Source organism: Astatotilapia calliptera, chromosome 6 (assembly GCF_900246225.1).
Source record: "Astatotilapia calliptera chromosome 6, fAstCal1.2, whole genome shotgun sequence".
NCBI classification, from domain to species: domain Eukaryota; kingdom Metazoa; phylum Chordata; class Actinopteri; order Cichliformes; family Cichlidae; genus Astatotilapia; species Astatotilapia calliptera.
In genome coordinates this window covers 25,692,933-25,719,772 of record NC_039307.1, presented here as the reverse complement: position 1 = coordinate 25,719,772, position 26,840 = coordinate 25,692,933, and the positions used below count along the sequence as shown (strand labels likewise).

General features: G+C 40.0%; 1 protein-coding gene across 4 annotated transcripts; it reads right to left on the bottom strand.

The window, feature by feature from the left end:
* Window positions 1-1,872: 1,872 nt before the first annotated feature.
* smad1 (SMAD family member 1) lies at window positions 1,873-26,099 on the bottom strand. Of its 4 annotated transcripts, none has more exons than XM_026171339.1 (7): window positions 25,968-26,099; window positions 10,642-11,109; window positions 6,773-7,036; window positions 6,555-6,680; window positions 4,536-4,757; window positions 4,056-4,312; window positions 1,873-3,467 (listed from the first exon to the last, which is right to left on the bottom strand). In XM_026171339.1, the coding sequence occupies exons 2-7, from the start codon at window positions 11,039-11,041 to the stop codon at window positions 3,324-3,326; spliced, it is 1,413 nt and encodes a 470-aa protein (XP_026027124.1). In that variant the 5' UTR covers window positions 11,042-11,109; window positions 25,968-26,099; the 3' UTR covers window positions 1,873-3,323. The 4 variants fall into 4 exon arrangements, with proteins under 4 accessions (XP_026027124.1, XP_026027125.1, XP_026027122.1 ...); XM_026171340.1 differs by having other exon boundaries at window positions 6,564-6,680; XM_026171337.1 differs by having other exon boundaries at window positions 10,642-11,200; window positions 25,968-26,032.
* Window positions 26,100-26,840: the final 741 nt, after the last annotated feature.

Genomic DNA, 26,840 nt, shown 5'->3' with positions numbered 1-26,840 from the left:
TACAGTAAAACAAGTTTTCCTGTTTGGCTCAAATATAGCAATAATAATTTATACAATGCCATTTATGGCCTGTATGTTGTGGTGCTTTAAATTCAGTTTTGTAAACAGTGTTGTATGTATGCTGTATGTCAATCACATGAGGAAGAGACTCACTTTTATTCTGAGTACACTGCAGGCCTGAGACAGTCAGGCTAGTAAAACACTGGGATTATTCCACCTGACATGCTCGTCTGAGCAGCCTACGGGAAACATGCAGCCTTGTGGGAGGCGGCAGCACTAACCACACTGCAACCATGCCACCCACATCACAAAGTCAAATGAAACTGCTACACTCAAACCATCCACTCACCAACTTCCAGAAGACCTTTGAAGGTTGTTACAGTGCCATCACAACATGTCTTTAAAAAAAAAAAAAAAAAAAAAAAGTGTGTTTGTGTGTGGTGGGGGGGGGGGGGTATTTTATGCATTTCCATGCAATTTACTTGAAAATGCAATTATGCTTAACACTGGTGCAGTTGGCTTTGACATGCTCTTGTAATTGTGCGTTTCTAATTGAAGGTCTACTTCCAAATATACATACAAACACAGGAGGAGCTCTTCCATCACTTCAGAGGGCATTACAGTGACTTGCATTCATTTCCCACTTGACTCTTACCTTAAACCAAGTCTACTCATTAAAAACCTAATTAATGAGGGGAATTGCCGTTTGTCCCCAGAATCTGATCTGACTGGGTGCAACAATTTATGTCCCTACACAAGTACAGGCGCACGGTGTACTTGTGTGAAGTACAGGATGAAGTGAAGAATCTGGCATCATGGTGCCAGGACAACCACCTCCAGCTGAACGTCGGCAAGACCAAGGAGCTGGTGGTGGACTTCAGAAGGGGTCAGCACAGAGACTACAAGCCCATTATCATCAATGGAGCTCCAGTGGAGAGGGTGCAGTCCTTCAAGTATCTTGGTGTCCACATCTCCTCAGACCTGACATGGGCTGCCCACATTCAGGTCCAGACCAAAAAGGCTAGGCAGCGCCTGTATCACCTACGACAACTGAGGAAGTTCAGGGTCTCTCCAAAGATCCTCAGGATTTTCTATACAGGCGCTGTGTAGAGCATCCTCACACAGAACATGACATCGTGGTTTGGGAACAGCTGTGTGAAGGACCAAAAAGCTCTCCAGAGAGTGATCCGTACAGCAGAACGCTGCTGCAGGTTGCTCTCCCCCCGCTTCAGGACACCTACACCAGGAGATGCCGGACTAGAGCAGCGCAGATACTGAAGGACCCGTCCCATCCTGGCAACAAACTGTTCCAACTTCTGCATTCTGGTAGAAGGTTCCGCATCTTCCGGGCAAGGACAGAGAGACTCAAGAGGAGCTTCTATCCCCCAAGCCATCTGGGCCCTAAACACACACCCGCCCTCTCACATCATCTATAATTGACTGAGTCAGGACTCTTCCAGACACTCTAAACCCAGGCACAATGTACATTCCAAATTCCTTTAATTTTAAATATGTTTATATTGTCTATCCTGTAAAATAGTCAGATGTCTATTAATATTAATGTACAGAATTCACCTGCTTGCTGCTACTACTGCACATTCACCCAGTGTGTGTCTATATATCCATCTATCTATCTTCCTCTACCCCCCCCCCATTTTTGCACATGTCGAGGAGCATGTCAGGCTACATTTCACTGTGTGTTATACTTGTATAACTATCCATGTGACAAATAAAGAACCTTGAACACACACACGCACACAGAAAGTCCCCAACAATACATGATGCATATTTTCTTAGCATGGGTGGCCTGTAATTAAACCAAGTCACACAAAGACAAACATGCAGAGACAGTGGTCATGAAAGAGACAGAAATATTGCAAGTAATGAAACAAATTTATTGACTCTTCCAGTAGAGACTTGATATTCATGGAATAAAACTGCTTTTCTGGGAGTTTTTACTGAGCAAACCAGACAGAGGAAGCGAAAACAAAATAAAACCAAAACAAAGAGGCAACATGTGAAAGTGCAAACAAAACTAAAAATGTTCAAAAAATACAAAAAGAATGTAAAGAGTACAATAGTTTTACAGCAAACAGGATTGCTCAAAGCATAAAAATAACTGAATGGCAAAAATCTGCATTTTATTAAAAGAAAATGATTTGGGGAAGTCAGTAGCTGACACCCTTTTTCTCAGTCATGATTAAAATCTGAATACTCAACTTTTTCCCATAACAGTCATTTAACACGTTTTGCTCAATGTAATAAGATGATGAGGCGCAGTCACTGAAATATTAATGTCCTCAATGCGACTCGACTCTGCATGACACATCAGATTCAGCTGCAGAGAATACAGCAGGGGACAAACTACACTGTACTTGTGTTTGCCTCCGCTTCATTTCATGTTCAGCTACCAGTCTTAAATGTGTAACACTACACTAACCAAACTAGGCTTTGAAAACCAGACTGCACAGCACATAATCTAATAGTGAATATATCTAAACACTATCCGTTTTTTCCTCTTAAAATTCATTTGAAACACAAGATGAGCAACACTTTAAACTGTTTATGTCTGAAATGCCCTTTGAGTGCCATGCACCACACTAAATCCTACACTAAATGCTCAAATGGCCCTAAATTTTGCCCTCATATTATTCTTCTACTTGTAATAGTGGATTTTATGTTGCTGTTATACAGATAACTTTAACTGCTCTCACTTATTATAATCTAAGAAACATTTTGACAACCCGGCACACTTCTTTACATATTCGGGAGATGAAAATTTTCCTGCTAACAGTTTACATTTCAGAAGCACATTTCATGCCAACCTGACTGCAGTTGGACAGAAAACAGAAACCAACTGCATTTCGGTGACCTGGAATGTCCCATAATTATTGTGACTACATGTGTATATCAGGATTTCCGAGGGAAGAATTAGATGCAAACTAGTTATGAGTCAGAATAGTAGAAAGATGGAAAAAAAATGTTGCGGGAGCAAGATCAAAGAGGATACTTGCATCAATATGAGTATGATGGTCTAATTATTACAGTTGGTCACAGAGATCAAGTATCTTCCAGTTGCATCACGCTCACCTTGCTAACTCCTCTCCCAGTCTGTAAATGTGCCCAATTCAGACATCCTTCAAGTAGAGAACAAACCCATTTAACAACCCGCCTAACCTCAAAGTCCCGGATCAGTTTGTGTTTCAGTCAAAACTTCAGTCTGACAAAAACACAAACCAGTCTGGCACCAGCTAACCCCTGTTCCTGCTACTTAAATCAAAATGCTGGGATATGGACATCCACAGTGCCGAGCACAGTGAAGCCTAGGAGACGGAGGATATGGGGTTGTGAGGGGAGCCCATCTGAGTCAGCACCTTATCCAACCACTGCAGGGGGCCGTGCAGGTGAATCTCAATCCAGCAGGGTGTGCTGGTCACATCTTGGCGGTGGTACTCTGCACCCCAGCCCTGAAAAGCACAAAAACACGGGTTTTATTTTCTTACAATTTGGTGGTGATTTAAAAGAAAATGGAAAATGCTAATTATTTTTGGACTGTCTCATTCCAGATATTTTACCACTTTAAATTAATTTTCAGCTTAAAAAAGTGCCTTTAAAAAAAAAACAAAAAACCAAAAAATAAAAACCCCTCCAATGCAGAGTTTTAAAAACAGGGCACAGTTTAAGTGTGGCTTGACTGAAATTTCATGGTATAATAAATCTCCTGTCAGCTGTGAAAGACCATCAGCTGACATTAAAATTACAGATTATCTGTAAACATTAATGTGCATTTATTGTAGTTTTATGAGAATTTAATTTATAACAATGTAAAATTATACAGCGTAACCACAAAATAGAGACAGGCACATAGTTACATGCTTAACTGTAATTATGTTACACAGCATCAAACAAATACTGTGTGTGTGGCTGCTCAGCTGTTTGTACAACTGCTGAGCCATATAAACCTTTTTTAAAAAGGTAAAAACTGATTAAAAGCAGCTAAACATCTATCGTCCAAAAACGTTAATTTTTTAGAAGGAAAATTCAAACCAGACTACCTTAACAAAGCTCATGCGGATAGTGCACATCTTGGTGAGCTCATAAACGGCCTCAAAGCCGTGGTTGACGGACTGAGCCAGCAGCTCAGCGAACTCCTGGTTGTTGAAAATCTTTAGGCTGCAGCCGCTGGGAATCTTGCAAACAGTCGTGGGATGGAAGCCGTGATGATAATTGCAGTTACGACTCTGGACGAAGATACTGCTGTCACTCAGACATTCTGCATACACCTCCCCTCCAACGTAATACAGATGGACGCCTAATAGAGAGTAGTACAGTATTAACAGGGTGGATGAGTCTCTTTTATCAAAAGAAGACAAACATCCGTGTGGTCAACCTGAAATCAACAGACTGGAATGTTTAGTCAATCTGTCGTTGCGTTTTACGCCACATCTCAGTTCCTGCTGACAACATGAATTGATTTAGGCTAGTCTGGCGACAATTGCTTCATTTTGGTCACCGACAGGTTTTCCATGTTGTACCTTTGCCAATGTGCCTCCTGGTATTCTCAATAGTAGAGTTGCGGTTGACGTTTGAGAGCAGGCCGAGGCAGAATCGGTTGCGGTTGTTGGAGGGATCTGTGAAGCCATCGACGAGCACACTGGTGGAGGAAGCCTGGAAGGCCTCTCCAACACGATTATTGAGCTCGTAGTAAACAATAGAGCACCAGTGCTTGGGTTCTTCATAGGCCACAGGCTGCACATCTGCACAGGAAACACATTAACAAGTCACTAGAGTGAGTAGAGTACACGGTACATGCCTCACACCAGGCACAATTGTGAGGGGCATTTAAGAGTCGTGTGCAGAGAAGCTGATGACAGGAAACCAAATATTTAATCAAATTCTTTCAGACTCTTCTTTCATTCAAATTATTCCATGTTGCCTATAACCATAAATAAACAAGCACATTTCCATACATTTATTCTGACCCAAATCAGTGTATTCTAAAGTGTCAAGGCCAACTGTGGTCTGCATGCCAGGGTTTATTGAGCAGGCAAACAGTCAAAAGACGGGACGTGAGCATGCTCGCTGAGCCTGGTATCTCAGGGTAAGCTGGTGCCAGCTGGCCTCACCCTCTCTCTGTAAGGGGAATAAATCATGTTTATTTAAGCGCATACTTCTCCCAAACTTCCTCTGTAGCGTGGCACTGGCTAGCAGGTGTGTTTTGTCTGTCCTTTTCCCAGAACTGGCCTACAATAGAAACCTGCTCCCCTGTACAGGATGCAGCTTGTGGAAGAGAACTGGAAAAAAATCCCCAAACTCCAACTGCCAGGAATACTTTTAACAGCTCTGCTGTCAGCATGCATGGGCAGAATCTCTAAGCTTTAATGACACAAAAGTTCCGGCAGCAGTCAGAGCTTTATCAGCGTTTGCACCAGCAGATAACTGCAGAGTGCAGCCATTTACGAGTTTAACTCTAAACAGTAAATATTTTTTTAAAAAAAGGGTCAAAATCAAGTTCAGTCCCAGAGTATCACCTGATCACATCAGCTGATATCTTAGACCAGTGGTCTAGACCAGTGTGTTGCATTGTGCCGTGCATTATGAATGATGCACACTATTCGAAAATTCATGACAACCACATCATTAAAAGTTAAAATTTAAAATGAGAAAACACTAAATTATCCATTTTCTTCCACTTATCTTGAGTCGAGTCATAAGGACCAGGATTGGGTATCAATTAAAATGTAAAACAGATTAAACTAGTAGATTTGGTACAGATTAGTGACAATAGCAACAATTAGTTGACTAGTAGCGCATAATCCCTACAATTTACCTTTGTTCCCTCTATATTTGGGTAGTCTGAAGGTTTATTTAAAACCTCTCATCATCTACCATCAAACTTCTTTACAGCTGTAATCCAGGTCTTTGGATTACTGATTGAAATGATTACTGCTATAAGATATAAAATCTGAATCAAAGGGCTTTGGAGTCCAATACATGTCCACTGCTTAGTCTGTTACGCATTTATGAATGCAGTGCTCAGTTGCTGTCTGTCTAGCACAATAAAGTATACAACACAAAGTCAAGATAGCAGCAATTACTGCACCGCATTTTAGATTTAAAAGTAGGAGGCAATTAGTGAACCTTATCGTTAACAAGTTTTAAGTTATTACCCGCCGCAAAGATGACATAAGCCTAAGCTTTTATAGTCCCCATAAAACGGCTTTGAGGCCTGTCTTAATTTGCTGAGGCTTTGAGCTTCCCTTGAGCTTGCACCCACAGACAAAGCCTACTGTAAACTAGCATGCCCTGCCCACACGCCGTTTTATCTGACAGGATAAAGAACAGTGGCCTCACTGAAGTTTTCCTCTCACTTTGTGCATTTCCATGTGACCCCCCCCAAAAAAAAGAGGTATAAAGAAAAAAGGTGAGCAGGTACAGACAGTGTTTTGCAGATATCACACAAAACGTGTGTGTGTGTGTGTGTGTGTGTGTGTGTGTGTGTGTGTGTGTGTGTGTGTGTGTGTGTGTGTGCGCGCCAGCAAGACAGTAACTACCATGGTTACCTGCCCGGTTGTTACTCTCCAGGGGCAATGGTGGAGCCATGAGGTTGGTGTCCATTGGCTGAGGGCAATCCTGGCTCATCTGCTCCTCTGGGGGCATGTAGGCAGGAGGGGGAGTCTCTGCATGAGGAAGGAGACAGAGCAAAGTCAAGTGAGCTTTAAAGTGGAGGAAAAGTGTAGGAGAAGAAAGAAAACAGAAGAATAATTACTACCTGGCATCTGGAATGGACTGCCGGGGTCAGAGCTAGATGGTGAATGAGGAAAGGTGACGCTGCTGCCACTTCCAGGTGAGTTTGGGTAACTGTTCCCAGGTGAATGTGGGAAAGGCAAGGTGTTTGCCTGACCAAAGGATTCTGGGAAGGTGGCATTTTGGGGCATGTGTGGCTCGTTCTGTTGTAAGGGGTTGCGAAAGCGAGGCAACATCGTATGCTTGGCATTAAACTCGCTGTTCCTTGGTACCAAGACAGGTGGCAGCACTGTAGAGGAAGAAACAAACAAATGGTGTTCAGAGAGAATATACCGAGTCGAGTTAAATTGGACTCCCTCCACCCGTTAGAAAGTCGTATTATGTGACACTAAAGCTCTTGCAAATTACAATCCCCCCCCATAGTTAATCATCTATAAAGAAGGTAGGAGATTTTTTTTTTCCCATGCTTCAGATCAGAGGTGGATGAAAATGACATATTGATATAAACTGGGAGATGTAAAATCTGCCAGCCAAAACAGCTGCGACAGCAGTCATTCAGCCTCATTTACTAACAGTATGTAAACACAAATGAGTACATAAATCGTACTTACAAACCTTTCATGCACAAATCAATTTACTCGTACAAACAAATTTAGAAGTGCCTTTGACTGCTTTTTCAATATCTACTCGACCAAGGTTCAAAGAGAGCCGAGTTGAGCAGAAAATGTGGCGTCAGGCTGCTTGCCAATGATTGGCTAGGGTAAAGTCATGGGATGAGCCCTGAGAGAGACTCCTTTACAAGAATCAAACCCACTATTTTTGAAACCCAGCAACAAACGGCTACAAATAATCCATCACCGTGATCCAAGAACAATGTACAAGGTAAAGCAATGGTAAATATTTTGTACAGGCTTCATTTTGGTGCAGAACTGCTCAAAGATCAATTGGCTAACATAACCGTAGCGTAAGAACATTCATAAGGTAACTTGTAGATGTAGCTTATGTCTAAAAAATGTTTTTATTTCTTACAAAATTCCTCATTGTGTAGGGCCCAAAGGAGGTCTGGGACAATTAAACAAGCATGTGGCAAATTATTTTAGTTTATTTTCTGATGTTCCAAAACATATTTATGTTGAAATGCACGTATGCTTTGTCTTTTTTTTTTTGCTGATAATAATAATAATAATAATAATAATGATAATAAATTTTATTTATGAGCGCCTTTCAAGTCACCCAAGGACACTTTACAATAAGATAAAACACTTAGTAAAACAATGGCAAAATAAGAACAATAAAATAAAAGCACAAGATAAAATGAACAAACAGTGGATTCACAGTGAATATGCAGATTTGAACAGATGAGTTTTGAGTTGGGATTTAAACTGGGGGAGAGAACCAATATTTCTTATTTCTGGGGGCAGAGAGTTCCACAGCCTGGGAGCAGAGCAGCTGAAAGCTCTGCTTCCCATGGTGGTGAGGCGGAAGGAAGGTACAGTAAGCTGGATAAAAGAAGAAGAACGAAGTGAACGGGCAGAACAAGTGGTGGTTAACAGGTCAGAAAGGTAAGAAGGAGCGAGGTTATGATTTATCTAACACCACAATTACCCACTGAGGTAAATTCTTCATTAATCCCAATCTTAAAAAACAAAAAAACAAAAACAAAGAAAGATAATTACTTTAAGTGCTCATCATATCAAGCTCTACCCACGTAGAAAAAGATACATCTGAACTCAATAAGTTATTTGATGCCAGCACAACAAAGGAAATCTGTTTCTGGCACTTTCCATGACTCAACATTCTGCGCACAGATGTCGCTACGCATTTCAAATGTCAGCTTCCAGGCAGTAAGTCTTAGCCAGCAGTATTGGCCCAGACTCTCAGGTTTCTGCACTAAAAAGACATTTTGAAGCAAGCTGTTCTTGTGGAATTCATCACTTGGGGTAAATATCCTGGCTGAAGGCTGTTCAGGTGCAGTAGAAACCACAGATATACACTCCACTTGTGTCTATAAATACCTCTGCAGATAAATAAAGCTAGTGGTGAAACTTTAGATGAGACTCGGGTTGCTGTCTATATTCCTGCAGGTAGCCTGAATGTGCTGCAATAGGCCAATGGATCAATATATAAATAAATGTTTATTTTACAGGCTATTTGTGGAGCAGTCAGACAGCTGTGCTTTTATGTATAAGGTTGAAGGGAAATTGGCAGGATGTGTTTGAGTAGGTGGGCTGGGTTAATAGAGGAAAAATAGGGTGTGTTGTGGTGTTTGTTGTGGGGGGGAGTCGTGTGGCCAGACAGGTGCTGTGGGGTTAAATCACCTTAGCCCTTTCTTCCACCCGCTGTGAAAACAAAGTGTCTGTATGGCAGCCAATAACTCTTTCCTCCTATTGTGAGAGACTAAGTATCTTCCTGTTCCAGCCATCGTCGGAGAAACTGCCTGCAGTCATACGTGTGTGTGCGTGTGCGTTCTAATTTTTGTGACATGCGTCCAAGTTTGAGAGTGTGTCTGCCTGTATGTCTACATGTGTTCAAGATAAAGGAGAAAAAAAAAAAAAAAAGTAGAACCTGCAGTACTGAGCATGCCCAAAACAAAGCCCTCATTCTGCCCAGATGGAATTTTCTGCTACATACATACACACCCACACAGCACCATGCAGACAGCTGTTTTTATCTTGTCGGCTGACTTTCATTTTGTGTTTAGTAAAAGGCCAGTTTGTGTTTGATTTGTCTTATTTTTGCAGGTAGAACCCCAAAGCAGTGGACAAACCTAGGCAAGGAAATAACTCAAACTCGGGTAGTACAAAAAGACATTATCCTGAGTTTATTTTTTTTTAGCTGAGATCTTTATTTTTATTCTTTGTAAAGTCATTTTTATTGTTTTGGTTTTTTTTTTTCCTTTTCCTATATATATATATATATATATATATATATATATATATATATATATATATATATATATATATATATATATATATATATATATATATATATATATATACATACACATACATATATATATATATATACATATATACATATACATATATATATATATATACACATACATATATACATATACATATATATATATATATATATATATATATACACATACATATATACATATATATACATATATATATACACATACATATATATATATATATATATATATATATATATATATATATATATATATATATATATATATATATATATATATATATATATATATATATATATATATATATATATATATATATATATATTAAATCTAATTGTGTGTGCCCTGCCGCTTTCCATGTGGCCAGCCTCCTGAACTTCTCCTTAATAATAATAATAATAATAATTTAAAAAAAAATGTCATCTCTCTATGATCATCCATGTAAATAAAAAGTTGTGTGGATATTCTGGTTAGGGACAAAATCTGTCAGAAAACAGGAAGGTAACTAAAACAACATACAAAAAATATACAGAACTGATTAAAGGAACTGATGAAAGGAAAATATAGAAACTTGAGGATCCTAAAAGTTTTAAATAGTTATTTTGTCATGATAAATATGAGATGGCCAGGAAAACCAAACCAGGAAATCACCATTAATCCAAACCACTAGGCCCAAGTGTCCTTGAATTTAAAAATGTGTAGATTTTTTGTTCATTTTACAGTTAGAATACTTGTATTATACTTTCAATCTTTTCTCTCATGAAAGCAATTCCTCTACCTTGACTCATGCCGTCATCTATACTTAAATTGCAAAGTATCCGAGTTTTGAGTACCTTTAAGAGTGAAATGTAAAATTTATAACAACACTGTCAAAGAGTCTGCACATCTTAAACAGGTATTAAGGTCATTGTAGAGGCATGCCGTTCAAGTTACCTCGGGATTTCACTCACCTGGACTGTCCACTCGTTTGTAGTGGTAGGGATTGATGCACACATCCTTCTGTTTGGAGCCAAAGGGGTACTCGCAGCATTCCAGCGCTTTCAGCTCATGGTGGGACTGCAAGTCAGGCCAGCGCCACACCCGACAATAGATGACGTGGGGCAGGCCTTTCCTGTGAGACACCTGCAGCCGTCCATCCAGTGAGCGGGGGATTGTCACACAGTTACTGGGCTGACCCGGGCAGCTGAGAGCCCGCTCCAGCTCCTCCATGGCTCCCTTTTTCTTTTTCAGTTTCTTAACCAGAGCATCCACTGCCTTTTCTGCCCATTTCTCTTCCTCATCTCCCTGCTTCCAACCCAGCAGCCGTTTCACGGCTGGGCTGGTGAAGGAGAAGAGCGAAGTGACATTCATGTTGGCCAAGCCGCCCTCCTCCCCACTCCTAAAGGAAGCGCAACCAGTCGTTGGACACTGTCCAGTCTCTGAACACAAAGATTTAAATATTATTTGTTTGTTTTCTTATGTTAAAATCCTTGGCTTCCAAGATGCAAGACAAGGTCCTCTTCAGAGTCACTAGAAAAAAATAAAAAGAAGTGTGAGTTAAGAAGTATAAGCATAACTTACATAAGTGTAAGTTAAAGTCCTTCACAAAAAGATGTACACGTCACTGCCTGCCCGTTTCACAAAGCTGCTGCAACTACAAAACATGAACATAAATCTCCTCCTCCTCTTTAACGGCACTAACAGACCTGCTCGTGTAAGCAATGAAGCAAGCAATGATTTCACCCATACAGCTGGTCTGGTCATATCAGTCATGGGTTCTGGGAAAAGAGCTGGAGAGTCACAGAGGACACCCTCCTCTGATCATCAGCCCTAACCAGACATTCTCCCAATAGCTTCCTGTCCTGTCTTGTCACATTACCACCAATTACTGATGTCATTTACAGGAGAACACTTCTTATATGTGCAAAGTTAGCACATCCCACAGAGAGAAGCAGCCGTGCAATATGGCAAAACACCTGGAGAAGGTATTTTATTACATTATAGTGCTGCCTAAATCTTTGTGGAACAAATGATTATATTCAGTCAATAATAGCAGAAATTAAAGAATATCCATATATCAGAGAGGTAAAAGCCAGCAAGTTCTGTCAATATTAAAATTATATTAAATATTTTCAAACAAAATCAGATTTTGAAATTAATGTCAATTACTTTCGTGATTAGACTCATCGACTACTAAATACACTTTTTCCCAAACAAACATGAAGGTCATATTTAGTCAAGAACTTTATTTAAAGTGTGCAACTTCAACAGAAACAGCTGCATCATGTAATGCAGTCAGGGGTAAGGATGGGTATCGTTTAGGTTTTATCCGATACCGGTGCCAAATCGGTACTTTTGAAACGGTGCCGGTGCTTAAACGGTGCTTAAAGAATGGAGAACACAAAATTGGTCCAAAAACCTCTCATGTTCAGCTGTTTTTTGTAAAAAGATAACAATGTTAGCCTTTTCTGCAGCTATGGGGCATATATGGTATCACTCTTGGCTGGAAGCAGTGCTTAATCAATGGAAAAAACACAAACTTTGTCCAAAACCTCTCATGTTTAACTGTTTTCCACTTTTTCTTTGGTCATTTTAGCCTTTTTGGCCAGGGTGAAGGGAGCATCTGCCATCAAACAAGAAGACAGCCGCATGTAGCTATGATGATGTTTGCTAGTTCACCTTACATGCATTAATGTAATAACGTGGTTAGTCTACTCAACGTAAATTACACACGAACAACATTAAGCTACTCACGCAGAGAAGAACGGCTGCTGCTGCCATCATCATCCGTCATCATTTCTGCTACACTGGCAGGGCTAGGGGCCAGGACTCTACTCTTCGGGTTTTTGGGGGATGCTGCATAACAGGCAACCCACCCGCAGTAGATCTGCACGGCGTGAGGTCTCGCAGCAAGCTATCAAATACGGCGCATTTCTGGGCTTTTAAAAAAAAAAAACGCTATGCGTCGCCAGGTGTTTCATCGGATTTGAGGAGTTACCTCCTTTGACAGTATCACAGTATCAGCTTAAAGCACTTGTTGCAGGCTGCTGAGTTTGCATATTTTGCTGTGAAGTACAGCCAGACTTTTGACCGCTTCGCCTTGGACATTTTTAATCTGTAGCTCTGCTCTAACAGAACGTACGTACCTGGGCCCGCCTACTATCCTCGGAAACGTAAAATGATTGGCTAGAAGTGTATCACAGCTCAGGAAAAAAAAAGCACCGAAATAAAGCACCGAAATGTGCGCTGCTTTTCGGTCTGGTTACTACCGTTTATGTCAGAACGACACCGGTACCCATCCCTAGTCAGGGGTTGGCAAATCAAAGATTAAAAACTATTTAATTCCAGGTTTCCAGGTAAACTTATTATCATGCGTTTTTAGTGTATTATGTTGCTTTTCTGAAGGCCATTTGTATATTTTACTCTGACCTACCCAGAGACTATCGAGACTGTGCTTGTTAGATAACCAAACAAATAAATGTTTGTGTGTCTGTGGAAGTGCAATATGACAGCATATTGATTCACACCGATATGATCAAGGCTTTTAGAATTATTTTCTTTCTTATCTCTTATTCTCATCTTGTTTCTCAGCTTAATTTTCAGAGAAGATTAAACATATTGTGTACATACTATGAGATTTTATGATTCAACAGTGCAAAGACAACTTGCTAGGTAAAATAGTGTGTGCTTGATAAAATCCAACAGAGGTGTGGACTCGAGTCACATGACTTGGACTCGAGTCAGACTCGAGTCATTAATTTTATGACTTTAGACTTGACTTGAAAAAATGTTCTAAGACTTGTGACTTGACTTGGACTTTTACACCAATGACTTGGGACTTGAATTGGACTTGAACCGGTTTACTTGAAAAGACTTGATATTTTACCCCAAATATAAAATTTAACATGCATATTATATAGAGATTGAAAATGTGACGTCATTCACGGGTAGAACCGCAAAGGATTCTGGGAACTCGTGGCAAGAGGTACTAGCGCACACAGACTTTCAATTAAAATCAGTTATACAGCGATAAAAAGAAACACAAAAATGGCAAGAAGCTGTTGTATTATTAACTGCAATAGCCGGTCGCATGACAGCCACGGGAAGCCGACGGGTAAAGAGATCGGTTGTTATCGGATTACGTCGTTGAAGAGAAATTGTTCGAGCCATGTTTCCGAAGTAACAAAGAGGCGACTGGATTGCAGCCATTCAAAGACCAAATATAATGTCCCAGAACACTCCAGCTCACAGGTTAGTCTGCTCCAAGCATTTACACGAAGGTCAGTGTTTTTTAGTAGTTAATACGTCATTTTTCTTAACATAATTAGTGATATAGGTTACAAGTAAGTCTGGCGCTGAACAGAAATTGTCGCGCTATGCTCCTTTGTTTATTGTGCATAAATAGTGAATTGTCCTGACATGATATTGCGTTTCGCTTCTGTTATTATGGTACATTGACAAAAACATACTTTTATTCACAGGATAAAACAGGTTTTTTGTATCACTAATTGTCCAGTACGATTACAGCATACAGTATTATTGTCACTGCTACATTTCTGTGATGCTACCAGAAATTATTTCCACTACTAATTAATTATCGTTGAGCTCAAAGGTCCTATTAATAAACGGTTAAGGAATGTGTATTTATGACGACAGTTTGTGAGACTGGTAAACTTATGATACGTATGATGGTCTTTCGTTCTACACGGTGCGTTTCAAGGTCCTGCACCCATCCGTCGGTAAACTGTACCTGGGCTTGTTGCAGTGACCTGAAGTTACTAAACTTCATGAGTGTATGCACTCACTCCAAGAACCGTATGATTATAAATATGCATATAAATATGCTACGATGAGATAGCTGACTTCATCTAACTAGCAAATGTTGTCCAGGCTACGTTGGTGATGCAGTTTTTTTTTAATGTGTATGATATTTTTGTCATGCGATTTTAAAGCCAGTCCTACAAGCGCATCCAAGAATAACATGCAGCTTATCTCAGAACTGTCGGTGAAAATTATTCTTGGAGCTAGGTTTAATTGAGCTGCATTTTAAAGAGGTGCAATTTCACAATTTGTGTATATTTTCTAAGTTCACTATTTTGTCATGTGTTGAGAAAAACACAGATTTAAAAATTACATGGTCTAATATTTACATTTAGCATATAACTGCAACATGCTTTTTTTCGTTTTTTTGAATGACTCGAAAGGACTTGAAATTCAAAGTTTCAGACTTGTGACTTGACTCGGACTTTTACACCAGTGACTTGAGACTCGACTCTGACTTGCCTGACATTACTTGAGACTTGACTTGAGACTTGCAAAACAATGACTTGGTCCCACCTCTGAAATCCAATATGAGTTTTAAAAGGCTGTCTTTCAGATTTCAGAGGAAGGAAACCTCTAATGAGTAACCTGCTGAGGCGAGCAATCAAAAAAAGCTTTAACACTGCACACCGGTTCTGGGCAGGAATCTGGCCATGCGTAGGACAATAAAAAGGAAGTGCATGTGAACCCCAGTATAAATGTGCCTATTCACTGGGGTCCCACGGGAGCAATTCAGTAGTCAGAAGGTACACACATTTTGGCTTTTGAAAGGGAAAACAAGAGCACATTCAGCACTCCTCGTTCCACCTTCTTTTCAAGTTATGCCTGAATGCAATTAGGCAGATAAAACAGAGTTATGGTTGAGGTTTGGCTGAGGATGAATGTTCAAATGTGATCCTTGAATCAAATAAACAGCGTGTCAGGAATCCACCAGCGTTTATCTGTAACCGATCGTGGGCGAGTGTGCATCACTCTGACAGTAAAGCCTGCAGTATATTGGATTTCCTAAGAGCAGGAACAAATACATCATTAAGACTGCTCTGTAGTTATTCCTGGCCCTTCAGATTATGGGATGAATAGTGATTTCTATCTTTGACAACTACTGCCTATGTAAGCTACCTCATACTGGCATCTGGGCTGGGACGTTTGATACGAACAGGTGCTATTTACAAAGTGTGTGTGTTTGTGTGCATGTGTTGTGGAGGCCGTGGACACTTACTACTGCCAACCACACTGACTGGAAAGCTGCAAGTTACAACTAAAATTAACTTGAATATAATTGGCTCATCTAAAAAGTAATACAAAGCTACAATCATTGAAAGGACGGGGCATATGGTGGGAAAACTACACCTTTATATTGACAAAAGACTCGCCACCTTAACAGAAACAGGAAACAAGCTGTGGAGTTTTATCTTCTTATGTGTCATCGCCTGAACAACAGTGACATCACTTCCTTCTGCTGAGACTTGCAGGCTTTTCCACAGGTGCAGGATGGAAAACAAAAAATGTTTCCTGAATTGACCATCCCTGACTCGTTTTTTCCCCTCAGGCTCTTTCACAATGAACATCTTTTCATTGTAGTGAAACAGTTAAGGAGGGGTAAAAGAAAATCCTTGGGTGTGGCCTCTCTTCTCACTGAAGTCAAATTAGATTTCTGTCATGTTACCCCTAATTTCATTTGCAAACTAACTCTTCTATTTATGAGGAACATGTATTAATACCAAGACTGTTACAGTTACATAAAAGCAAAAACTAGGTGTGAATTTTTTTTAGGTAATTAAAATTAACATTTGAATAAAGTGGATGGCATTGTGTACTCACAATATCTTAGTTTTGTCAAGGGGGTCAACTTTATTAACACAACAAGCATCAGGAGGCTTTGGCATTTAAGGTTTTAGTAAATTCTACGGATACCTGTATTTTCATAACTATTCTGAACTTCTGCCCCTGAAAAATACCACCAAATTATAACTAGTAATAATCCTAGTTACTATTTTACTTGTTTTTTTAAACAAGGAAAAACAAACAAATAACTGACTATAATTTAATGTACACTGGTAGCTAGGGGTGGGCAATATATTGAATATACTCATCTATCGAAAGTTTTTCTGCGGGTCTTGTGCCTTTGCTAATGTTGCCTTGATAATAATTACACACAGAATAAAACTACCACCTTTAAAAAAAATCCCAAAACAAATTATACTACTAAAATTAGGTTAAATGTCACTGAAATGAGGACCACTGCATTTTTAAACACACACACAATGTCAGACTAGTTTTCTGTGTGGCTAACATTGGCAGGACTAGCCCCAGTAGCCCTCCCTCCTTGCATGCAAACATGAAAATGAAAAAATTATTTTAAAAAGAAATTAAAATGACAATAAAAAAAAAAAATACAATGACAAGTAGGGCTGCACGATTAATCGTTAGAAAATTGCGATCTCGATTCATACTTATGTGCAATCTCATTTCCAAATGACAACGATTTAAAAAAAGACGACGACGATTGTACCGCATTTTGATCCGGGACGTAATCTGCATAAAAACAAGCGCTCACTCTTCCTACTCAACAAATGACAAGGGCGGAGCCTTATACCATGTGATACAGAAGCTGTGCCGTGTGATGCTAAAATTAGCAGGGAAAAAACAACGGAGAGCACGTCAGGGATGACGAGAAAGTGACTGGAGAAAATCCGTCCCGGTCAACCACCCAAACATCAATAACGGGAACCTTATACAGCGCTTCCCCATACCCGTCGATCTCCCGCAGGCACAAAGAAATTACGGAGGCTATTACTTATCACCTGACCAAAGATATGGCTCCCATCAACACTGTGCAAAACGAGGGATTTAGGAAAATGATCAACACCCTAGACAAATGCTACACAGTGCCGTCCCGGAACTATTTTTCTATTGTTGCACTACCTGCTCTATACACGCAGCGTCGAGCAACGGTGGACACGGAATTTCAAGCAGTACAACATTTTGCGGCAACAACAAAACGTGAGACATTTGTTGTTTTTATGTTTATTTATTGTTTTTATGTTCAGTCTCAGCTGTTACGAAGTTGATGTGCAGTTAATAAGTGCAATAAATATTTATACTGGAAAAGAAAATCGTGAGAGAATCGTGATCTCAATTCTAAGCCAAAAAATCGTGATTCTCATTTTATGCAAAATCGTGCAGCCCTAATGACAAGTACAATTCTTACCAAAACTTGGGAATTCAGCTAAAATTCTTACTACTACTAATAACAGTATTTTTTAAAAAAAAAACAACAAAAAAAACTGACTTATTCAAATAATTGTTTTGCTTACAAAATGAGATTAAGGTGACATCATCAACTGTCCTGGGGGTCTTTTAAGTAATCCACACCGACTGCACCCTACATTAACTAGTGGCTTGCTTAAGGTAAATATAATAAATGATATAATAAATAAAATAAATCAGAGAAAAAGGAAAAGGAAGAAAAAAAGGTTTCTATAAATAGTTTATATTTGAATATACCGTATTTTCACGACCATAAGGCGCACTTAAAAGTCTTAGATTTTCTTCAAAAAGTACGGCGCGCCCTGTAGCGCAGTGCGCCCTGTGTGTTGTAAGGAGGACGTAGTAGAGAACACCATGAGAACGCTAAAGGGTGAAGTGTGGGCGTTGATCGTATATACCGGACAATCGCACATATGTGCATTATGTGGAACATCGTTGTTTTAACAACCCTGAAAATGGCAAAGAGACACGCTTATGAAGCACAGTTTAAACTGAAGGCCATCAGCTATGCGGAGGAACATGGAAATCGAGCAGCCGTGAGAGAATTTAAGATTAACGAATCGATGGTTCGCAAATGGAGGAAGCTAGAAAACAAGCTCCGGCAGGTCAAGAAAACGCAGCTGAGTTTCCGCGGACATAAGGCGAGGTGGCCCAAGTTGGAGGAAAGACTTGAGCGGTGGATCATCGAGCAAAGAACGAGTGGGAGAAGCGTTTCGACGGTCACCATTCGGCTAAAAGCAGTTTCACTAGCTGAAGAGATGAACATTGAACATTTCCAAGGAGGTCCGTCTTGGTGCTTTCGTTTTATGAAACGGTGCCATTTTTCCATCCGGACCAGGACTACGGTAGCGCAGCAACTTCCAGCGGATTATAAGGAAAAGCTGGCCATCTTCCGCTCCTACTGCAGCAAACACATCGGCGACAAAAACATCCAGCCCAGCCACATCACAAACATGGACGAGGTCCCGCTCACTTTTGACATCCCGGTGAGTCACACTGTGGAGAAGAAGGGGACCAGCACGGTAGCGATACGCACAACGGGGTATGAAAAGTCTTCTTTTACTGTTGTGCTTGGCTGCCATGCTAATGGACAGAAACTGCCGCCTATGGTGATTTTAAAGCGAAAGACTTTGCCTAAAGAGAAGTTTCCAGCAGGAATCATCATTAAGGCAAATGAAAAGGGCTGGATGGATGAGGAAATGATGAAAAAGTGGCTGAGGGAGGTGTATGAGACCAGGTGGTTTTTTCCACGCATCACCATCGCTCTTAATCTGTGACTCTATGCGTGCCCATCTCACAGCCGATGTGAAAAAACTAGTGAAACAAATGAACTGTGAGCTTGCTGTCATTCCGGGAGGCCTGACAAAGGAACTCCAACCGCTGGGCAAAAGCCGGCATCATTTCCGAGGAGCCGCACGGCACGGAAAGTGACTCTGACAGTGAAGAAAGTGAACTTGGCATGTTTGATGGAGATTTAGCTAGAGATGGACCGATCCGATATTACGTATCGGTATCGGTCCGATACTGACCTAAATCACTGGATCGGATATCGGAGAAAAATAAAAAATGTAATCCGATCCATTAAATATCACGAAAGCACCTCACAAAACTTGCAACACGCCGTAACTCACCTCAGAACGTATGCATCACGTGATAGAGCAGCTGTGGCATGCAGGACCTGTCGGTGGTCTGGATAGCATGTGGAGCTTCGCTAGCAACCTGGCATTTCATCTCCGACAAAGTTATCCCCGAGAGAAGTAAAGCAAGTGTGTAAGTCCATCTCTGAATGTTTGTAAAGCATTCCCACGTTAAGCTTAACAAGCGACTGCCTCTCGCTCTCCGGCTGCTACTTCAATCGTGAAACTGCTTAAATCAGCTGATCGGCTTTTCTGTCGCGAGTCTGTCTCTCGTTTGTTTTTGGCCCACTTTGCACCAGAAAGAGGAAACCAGCGGCTGAACAACAGCAGCACGTTTAAGCTTGATAAGCTGTTGTTAGAATTTATTTAATATTAATTTCTACACCAGGATCTTTTTCTACGTAGCTGACGCTGGTAACTGTGCAGGGGTGGATCTAGCAAAGTTTAGCCAGGGGGGCCGATAGGGCATTAATTGGGAAAAGGGGGCACAAAGACATACTTTTCTTTCTTATTCTCATTTAAAATGTCGAGCTTTTAATAAATAATTATCTGACACCCAAAGTTTTAATTTGATGTAAAATGAATAGAAGTCAATTACTGTACATAGTGACTATTAAGTCTAATATATATACCCTAGTAAGCTATAGTATTTTTTCCTTTGGGAAGGTACCATCTGTGCAGTCTGCAATTTTGTTGAAGAAAGATGTTGAATCTATTTAATATTTCTTGAAAAATAATTGATTTCCGTGCATTTTTTTTCACACTGCATCAAATTAAGGTTGATTACGTCGATTAAGCATCATGAGGTGGAGCGTGAGGGGTGGTTCCCTATTTTTTATTTATTTATTTTTGTTGTTGCTGGGAGTTGGAACCCTATTAGTTAGGTTGCTTAATATTTACGCTAAGTACTCTTTAAAATACCAGAATAGGGAGGATGGTGTAGGTCTAAGTTTATTAGATTGATCAGTATTGCTGAAATATGAAATTTTTTTTTGTATACAGGTATAACAGAATAGCTTTAGTGTAGTTGTTGTTTTAAACTTGAGTATGAACTTATACAAAATGCAGCAAGATATTTAAAAAACAGTTTTGTTGATTAAAAAACACTATATCGGATTCATATCGGTATCGGCAGATATCCAAATTTATGATATCGGTATCGGACATAAAAAAGTGGTATCGTGCCATCTCTAGATTTAGCACAGCTGTTCAATTCAGACACAGAGGATGAGGACTTCGATGGGTTTGATTGATGATAAAAATGTGAGTACCAAACTTTGTTTTGCTCCTGCTTTATTTTTAAATACGCACACTTGTATGCTTGTGTGTTGTTGATGATGACGATTACCGGTAATAGAAATGTGAGTAAGGTACCGAACTCAGGTTTGCTCCCGCTTTATTTTTAAATACGCATACGGTACTTGTATGCGCCCTATAATCCAGTGCGCCTTATGTGTGTGTTAAATACAGTAATGGCACACATAACTGAGACTGCGTCTTTTAGTACAGTGCGTCTTATGGTCGTGAAAATACGGTAATCAAAACCAACTCTTAATTTACACCCCCCCACCCCCACCCCTACACGTTTTGTTAATCAAACACCAAGTAAAAAGAACATACATATGACCAAACTTCTGACACTTGTCTTGCTTGTTTTAAACCTAAAATGTATGACGCATTTCTCTTGGTCTAAAAAAACTGAAATAAAAAAAATGGGAAAAAAAACCTTTGCTGTTACTGGCTGCCTGCTGCTGTTGTAGCATAACTTCATCCGTTCACATAACTATCAATACAAATTAAAAATCTCTAAAAGCTGACATACACTATATCTCTATGCTGGCCTTGTCTAAAGCAAATCTGACTGAGCACATTTTCAAAAAAATTAAAACATTTACCCGAGAGCTGAGGATGCTGTGTCAAAAACAAAAAACAAAACCCCACACTGTTCAAAAGGTAAACATCAGCATCATCTTATTTCTGTCAGGGTCACCACCCAGACATATAAGAAGTTATTCTGATTCATATCCAGCCACAGAGCGTCTTTGATGGTCTCTCAGTAACAACCAGTGCTATTAGTACAAGCTCAGGACTAACTGCACAAAGACTAACTTTAATGCATTTCAGATGGAGGATTCCACAAAGCTTTGTACAGTAACATCTGGAGCAAACCTAACAATCCTGTACTGTCATTCAGCTGCAGATGGAGGCTATGTCTCTGAGATATTTCCAGCCCTGGCAGTCAATAACATCCGACTGCTAGCCTGACCACATGCTTATTTAAAGGCCCTGATATGGCACTGTGTTTCTTCTTTGGACAATGCTAGTTTGGAGTTTTCTGTGAGGCAGTCAAAACAAAAAGGCGCCAATGCACCCCTCCTCCTATATCTATGTATGGACTAGGATGCCTGTATGACATAACGGCCTTTCTGTGAACCAACTTTCCAAATAAGTGTCTGAAAAGTATTTATGACCTGCAGCAACAGTATATCTGGTATTGTTTTTGTCATGTATGTGTGGTTTTATGTGGTCCTGGAAAACTCTACTGTACCAGGAACTATAACATAGGTGATGTTGAGTAATTTGGTGAGTATACATGTGCCTATCTACGTGCAAATAAAACTTTACAGGTGTGTCACTGATATTATAATAAAGATCTCATCCAAAAACTCTGGCATTTTGCTGATAGAATGAACATCTCCAGATTCTTCTTCATCTCATTATTATTATTATTATTATTATTATTATTATTATTATTATTATTATTATTATTAAATGAATTTTTAGCTGAAGTGCCTCCTGAAGTTTGACTTCAGTTGGAGAAGTCACACCAAACCTGACTTTGCAATTCAAAATTGCAGTGGTGAGTGTAAACAGTAGTAGAACATACAGTATAATCTGTACTACAACTATTGTGTAAATAAGCCATACATGGAGAACCCACCAGGCTTTATTTGGGAACATGCTGCAGGAATGTTTTTAAGCGCAAATTAATGCAATGCAGGAAAATTTTTTTAAATTAAATAGGATTGTTACATCATCACTTAGCAAGCAGATGGGGAGAATGTCATAGGATTTCACATTCAGGTTAATATTTCAAACACATTTTAACCAAATAAATTATTAAATGAACTCAATCTACACATGATCCATACTTCAAATTTCTATGTAACCATCAAACTTTGAGCATCATCTCTAATCTGTGACACAGGCATTAAAGAAAGATGCCTGCAGTGGCCTTGGCCGTTGCTCTCTCCTCTATGAAAATGGAAACGGATACTATCATTTAAACAGCTCCATAAAAACATTACCTATAGCCAAGTCTGAGCAATGCTCTCTCACTATTGTGTTAGCCCACTGGACAGAAACTGAGGCTAATGGGAGCACAGAGTGGGATGATGCGACACTGACAGGGGAAGGCTTTAACCCACCTGGTGCGAGCTGTTCGCCACTACACTAGCCCCATGGATCATTTTGCACTGCTCCAGTGTCTGTTAATCAATTTAGGCCTGGGCTGTGTAGGATGAGCAGGCAGTAATGATGCTCTCTGGACCCTCCCTGGGGATGGAGCATTATAAAGAAGCTACATTATTTATCAGCAGGGTCCTGGATAGGGCCTCCATTAACCCCCGCTCAATGGAGTCACTGGCTATAAACCGTGGAGTGCAGGAAAGAAGAGAGTGATAGATAAAGCGAGAGGAAGAAAGGAGGAATGATGCAGAGACAGAAGGAAAAAAGTGAGAGTGATGGTGAAGCCTGAGATCTAAGACAGGCTGAGTGTTTGGGGAGGAAGAGATATGAAGAACACTCACATATCTGGTCTCTTCAGCTAGTACTTCAACATCAAGAGCCTTCAAGGGGCATTACTATGTGAATCGTGACACTACAAGGATACACTACAGGCTACTTTACGAATACCATTTCTAACAACGAGGCTAGGATTTTTTTTTTTTTTAATGAGCCAACAAATCGCTTTTAAAACAGGAGACCAGCTGTCATTTTTAACATCCTTTTGAGAAATCAACATTAGTACTAAGAAAAATACTTAAAGTACTTGTCATTTAAATCATGTCGTTAAAAAAAAAGAAAAAGAAAAGAAAGAGCTAAAATATCTCTGGTTCCAGTTTCTTAGTCAGATGTCCTACAATTATCAGTTTCATATTATTGCAAGCTAAATATCTTTGGACTCTCGGCCAAACAAAAAAAGCTGCCCAGTTTAGCAATTTTATGCAATAAATAAATAAATATAGAACAGGACATTTTACATGAAAAATATATATAATTAACCTGTCAAACTTTCCTTGTTGTACAGTCTTGCAAAAGCAGCATATCTTTGCATAACTGCATTGTGCACCTTGTGGCTAACATAAAGTAACATATCTGCTGTAAAATATGATGAGTTCGTTTTTCCAGGCTCCCTAATAACTACTTCAGTTGGTTGCAAACAACATTAGGTGGACATGTACAATTAATCAAATTTTAATTACAATTTTGGCTTCAAACTATATTTAAAACAAGAGTTATTGTGCTGCACTAACAATTTGGCTTTCAGTCCCACTTACAATACTTTTGTCATTCTCTAAAAATAATTTTAAGTTCAATGAAGCCACTATGGCAATCGTGAGAAATGACTTTATAAATGAGCAGCCCTAGAATTAACGCCGAACAGCTAGACCTAGAACCAATCAACACAACAGTCTAAGAGCAAACCCCGAAGTAATCACAGTCATGGCATTGACCTGAGGGGCTCCTAAAAGTCACCAACACATCCACTGCTCAGCATCCTTCCAATGCTGATACAGAAAACTCTAGAAACCTGCACCAAAAGTGTCAGGATGGTTCAGACTCTGACGAGACTGAACTGGGATCAGATTCTTTGCATCCCAGACATGTCAGTCTACCACAGCAGACATAACTATCAAACACATGGGTTTTCATGGTGCTATTTCAAACATGTTCGGAACTCAGCGTTGGGTTTGTGTTGTGTTGGGGTGGACACTTCGCTCCAACACATAGCAGACATGTTATCCCAACCATACAGTGACACAGGGACACAAGACTTAAGGTTTAAATCTGTCATGTTTCTTCTTCTATTTATCCAAGAAGAACAGTGCTTATCTAAAACTGTCAACTAAAGAGTTTATATTGGTTTAAGTCTCTCATAAAGGAAAACCTGCAACATATGGAGACCTTGCAGTGTACTAGTTACCAGCAGCTGTTATAGTGAATGGATGATAGAAAATATCATGCTTTGCGTTCACTGATGCAGATATCAAGCTCATAAAAGCCTCTGATAATGACAGTCACATTCAAGAGGCTTCATGCTTATTTTTAAGCTGGAAAAAAAGCGTAAATACAAGTTAAAGCACAACATACTGAGAATGCGATCACAGACAAGGACAAATTCCTGTCCTTTGAGTAATCTGATATGTCATCTTCAATAATGTCAAGAGAGCTAGCTCTAGTTGTTGTAGGTCTCTGCCTCCCTCTGCAATCTTCCCTCACATGCACACTCACACAGGCAGAAATTCGTAAACACATGGGGACACGGTCCTCTGAAGTGCACCAGCTGAACAGCCACGTTAAGTCTGCATACATTAACACTACAACAATATACTTTTTTAAAGCCTCAAATGGCAAGGTGTAATACGTGTTTACTGATTATAGAGTGATATATCGTTTAGTGGCATCCAAATATGATACATTTCAAGTGTGTAACGTTTTAAATCAAGAGATTTAGCTAATTAATTAGGTGATCATCAGAAACTTAAAGAGTAGTCTTGATAAGTTTATCAAGCATTTTCAGTCGTTTATCACGGGGAAAAGAACACTTGCTAAACCCCCAATTTCTTGCTTCTCAAGAGGAGAAGCTTGGCTCCTTTTCTGTTCAATGTCACCGTAAACTAATTTCTACACAGAACAAGATGAAGCCCTCGGGCGACTGGTGGCCATTTCTTCCATTTGTTTTTTATGTTACAGACTAAACAGCTAATTGATGAAGAAAAATAACAACATATGACACAGAAAGACCACCCGTTTATCCGCATAATGCATGCCCCCCCCCCCCCCCCACCCAAAAAAAGCAAAGCAAAAAAAAAGAAAAAGAAGAAAAAGCGGTAGTTTAAAAATAGCACAATAATCATCATTCCCAGCTGCAAATGGATTACATAGTTAAATACGGAAGACCTCGTCCCGGTGAACTCTTTATGGTGATTTAAGGGGAATTAAAGGGAGTTTAGCTTTTAGACGAAAAGCTTCGCTTCTACAACATTTCTGCGAAACCTTTGCTGCTAAATTCCTTAAGTTACCCACTATCCCCCCCTTTTGTAAAAGATGTGTACAAGACATTTACAACTTTGAGGCTAAATTTCCACTGCTGTCTGATAAAGTGTGCGCAAAAAGAGGGGAAAAAAGTTTGAAGCTGCCAACTGACAGTGATGAGCGGATAACCGCTGGGATCTACTTCCTTTAAAAAAAAAAAAAAGAGTCGAGCACACTATGGTTACCGAAATAAAACAGTTAAAGGCAGCTTTCATTTACAAATCTGTGAAGAAAGAAAAACTTTACCGCACCTTTTCTTCCTCTGTAGCTTTCTGTTTCTGTGTCGCTGGGTCCTCCTGTGTGCTCTCGCCGCCTGACTGTGGGTCTGCTTGGCCTGGCGTCAGTGAGTCGCGGAGCCGTCTCACACTCTCCCGAGCGCCAGTATCACACCGCCGCGAGATGCGGCCCCACCGGCAAGAGGCAGACCTACTTTTTGCACATCTAACATCTTCATCGAGAGCGTGGAAGTGGATTATGTAATAGCGAAACGGTGCGGTTTTAGTGCAAAGGTGTGAGGTTTCTTTAGTGCAAAACGTGTCTGTTAAGATAGGTGAAATGTCGGGGTTTTTGGGAGACGGGAAGAGAGTCTCTAAGTAATACGTCTAAGTAATAAGTCTTTAATCTTTACCACTCTGTTGGCTCCCCCAATACAACAGACATCAATCGGGACTAAATGGGGAAGTATTTTGAAAAAGCTCGCTTTTATCTATAGCAGTAATATTTCCGAGAGGCTGTTTTTAAGTGACACATCTCTGTGGTTTCTCTGTGAACTCCTGAACTTCAAGCCTACCTCTCGGTTTCCCCTCTCGCTTTGACTGTGACATGATAAGCACAGTTCAGCCAGGAGAACAAACGTGTCCCAAGAGCACAGTAAGCACAGGAACATGCTCATACACGCCACCATCTCCACCTCCTCAGACACTGATGCACGCTTTTTAGGGTCCCACTGAGTACTGCACGATGACACATGAAAACACAGCCTTCCTGCAGGACAGCAGCTGCAGAGGACATGAAAGTTTCTTGCACACGAATGAGCCCAATCTGTGCATACTTGTGCCGCAGACTCTGAATTGACCATGAGGGCCAAGGGGAAGTAACCCATTATCTGATCAGATCTGAATAAG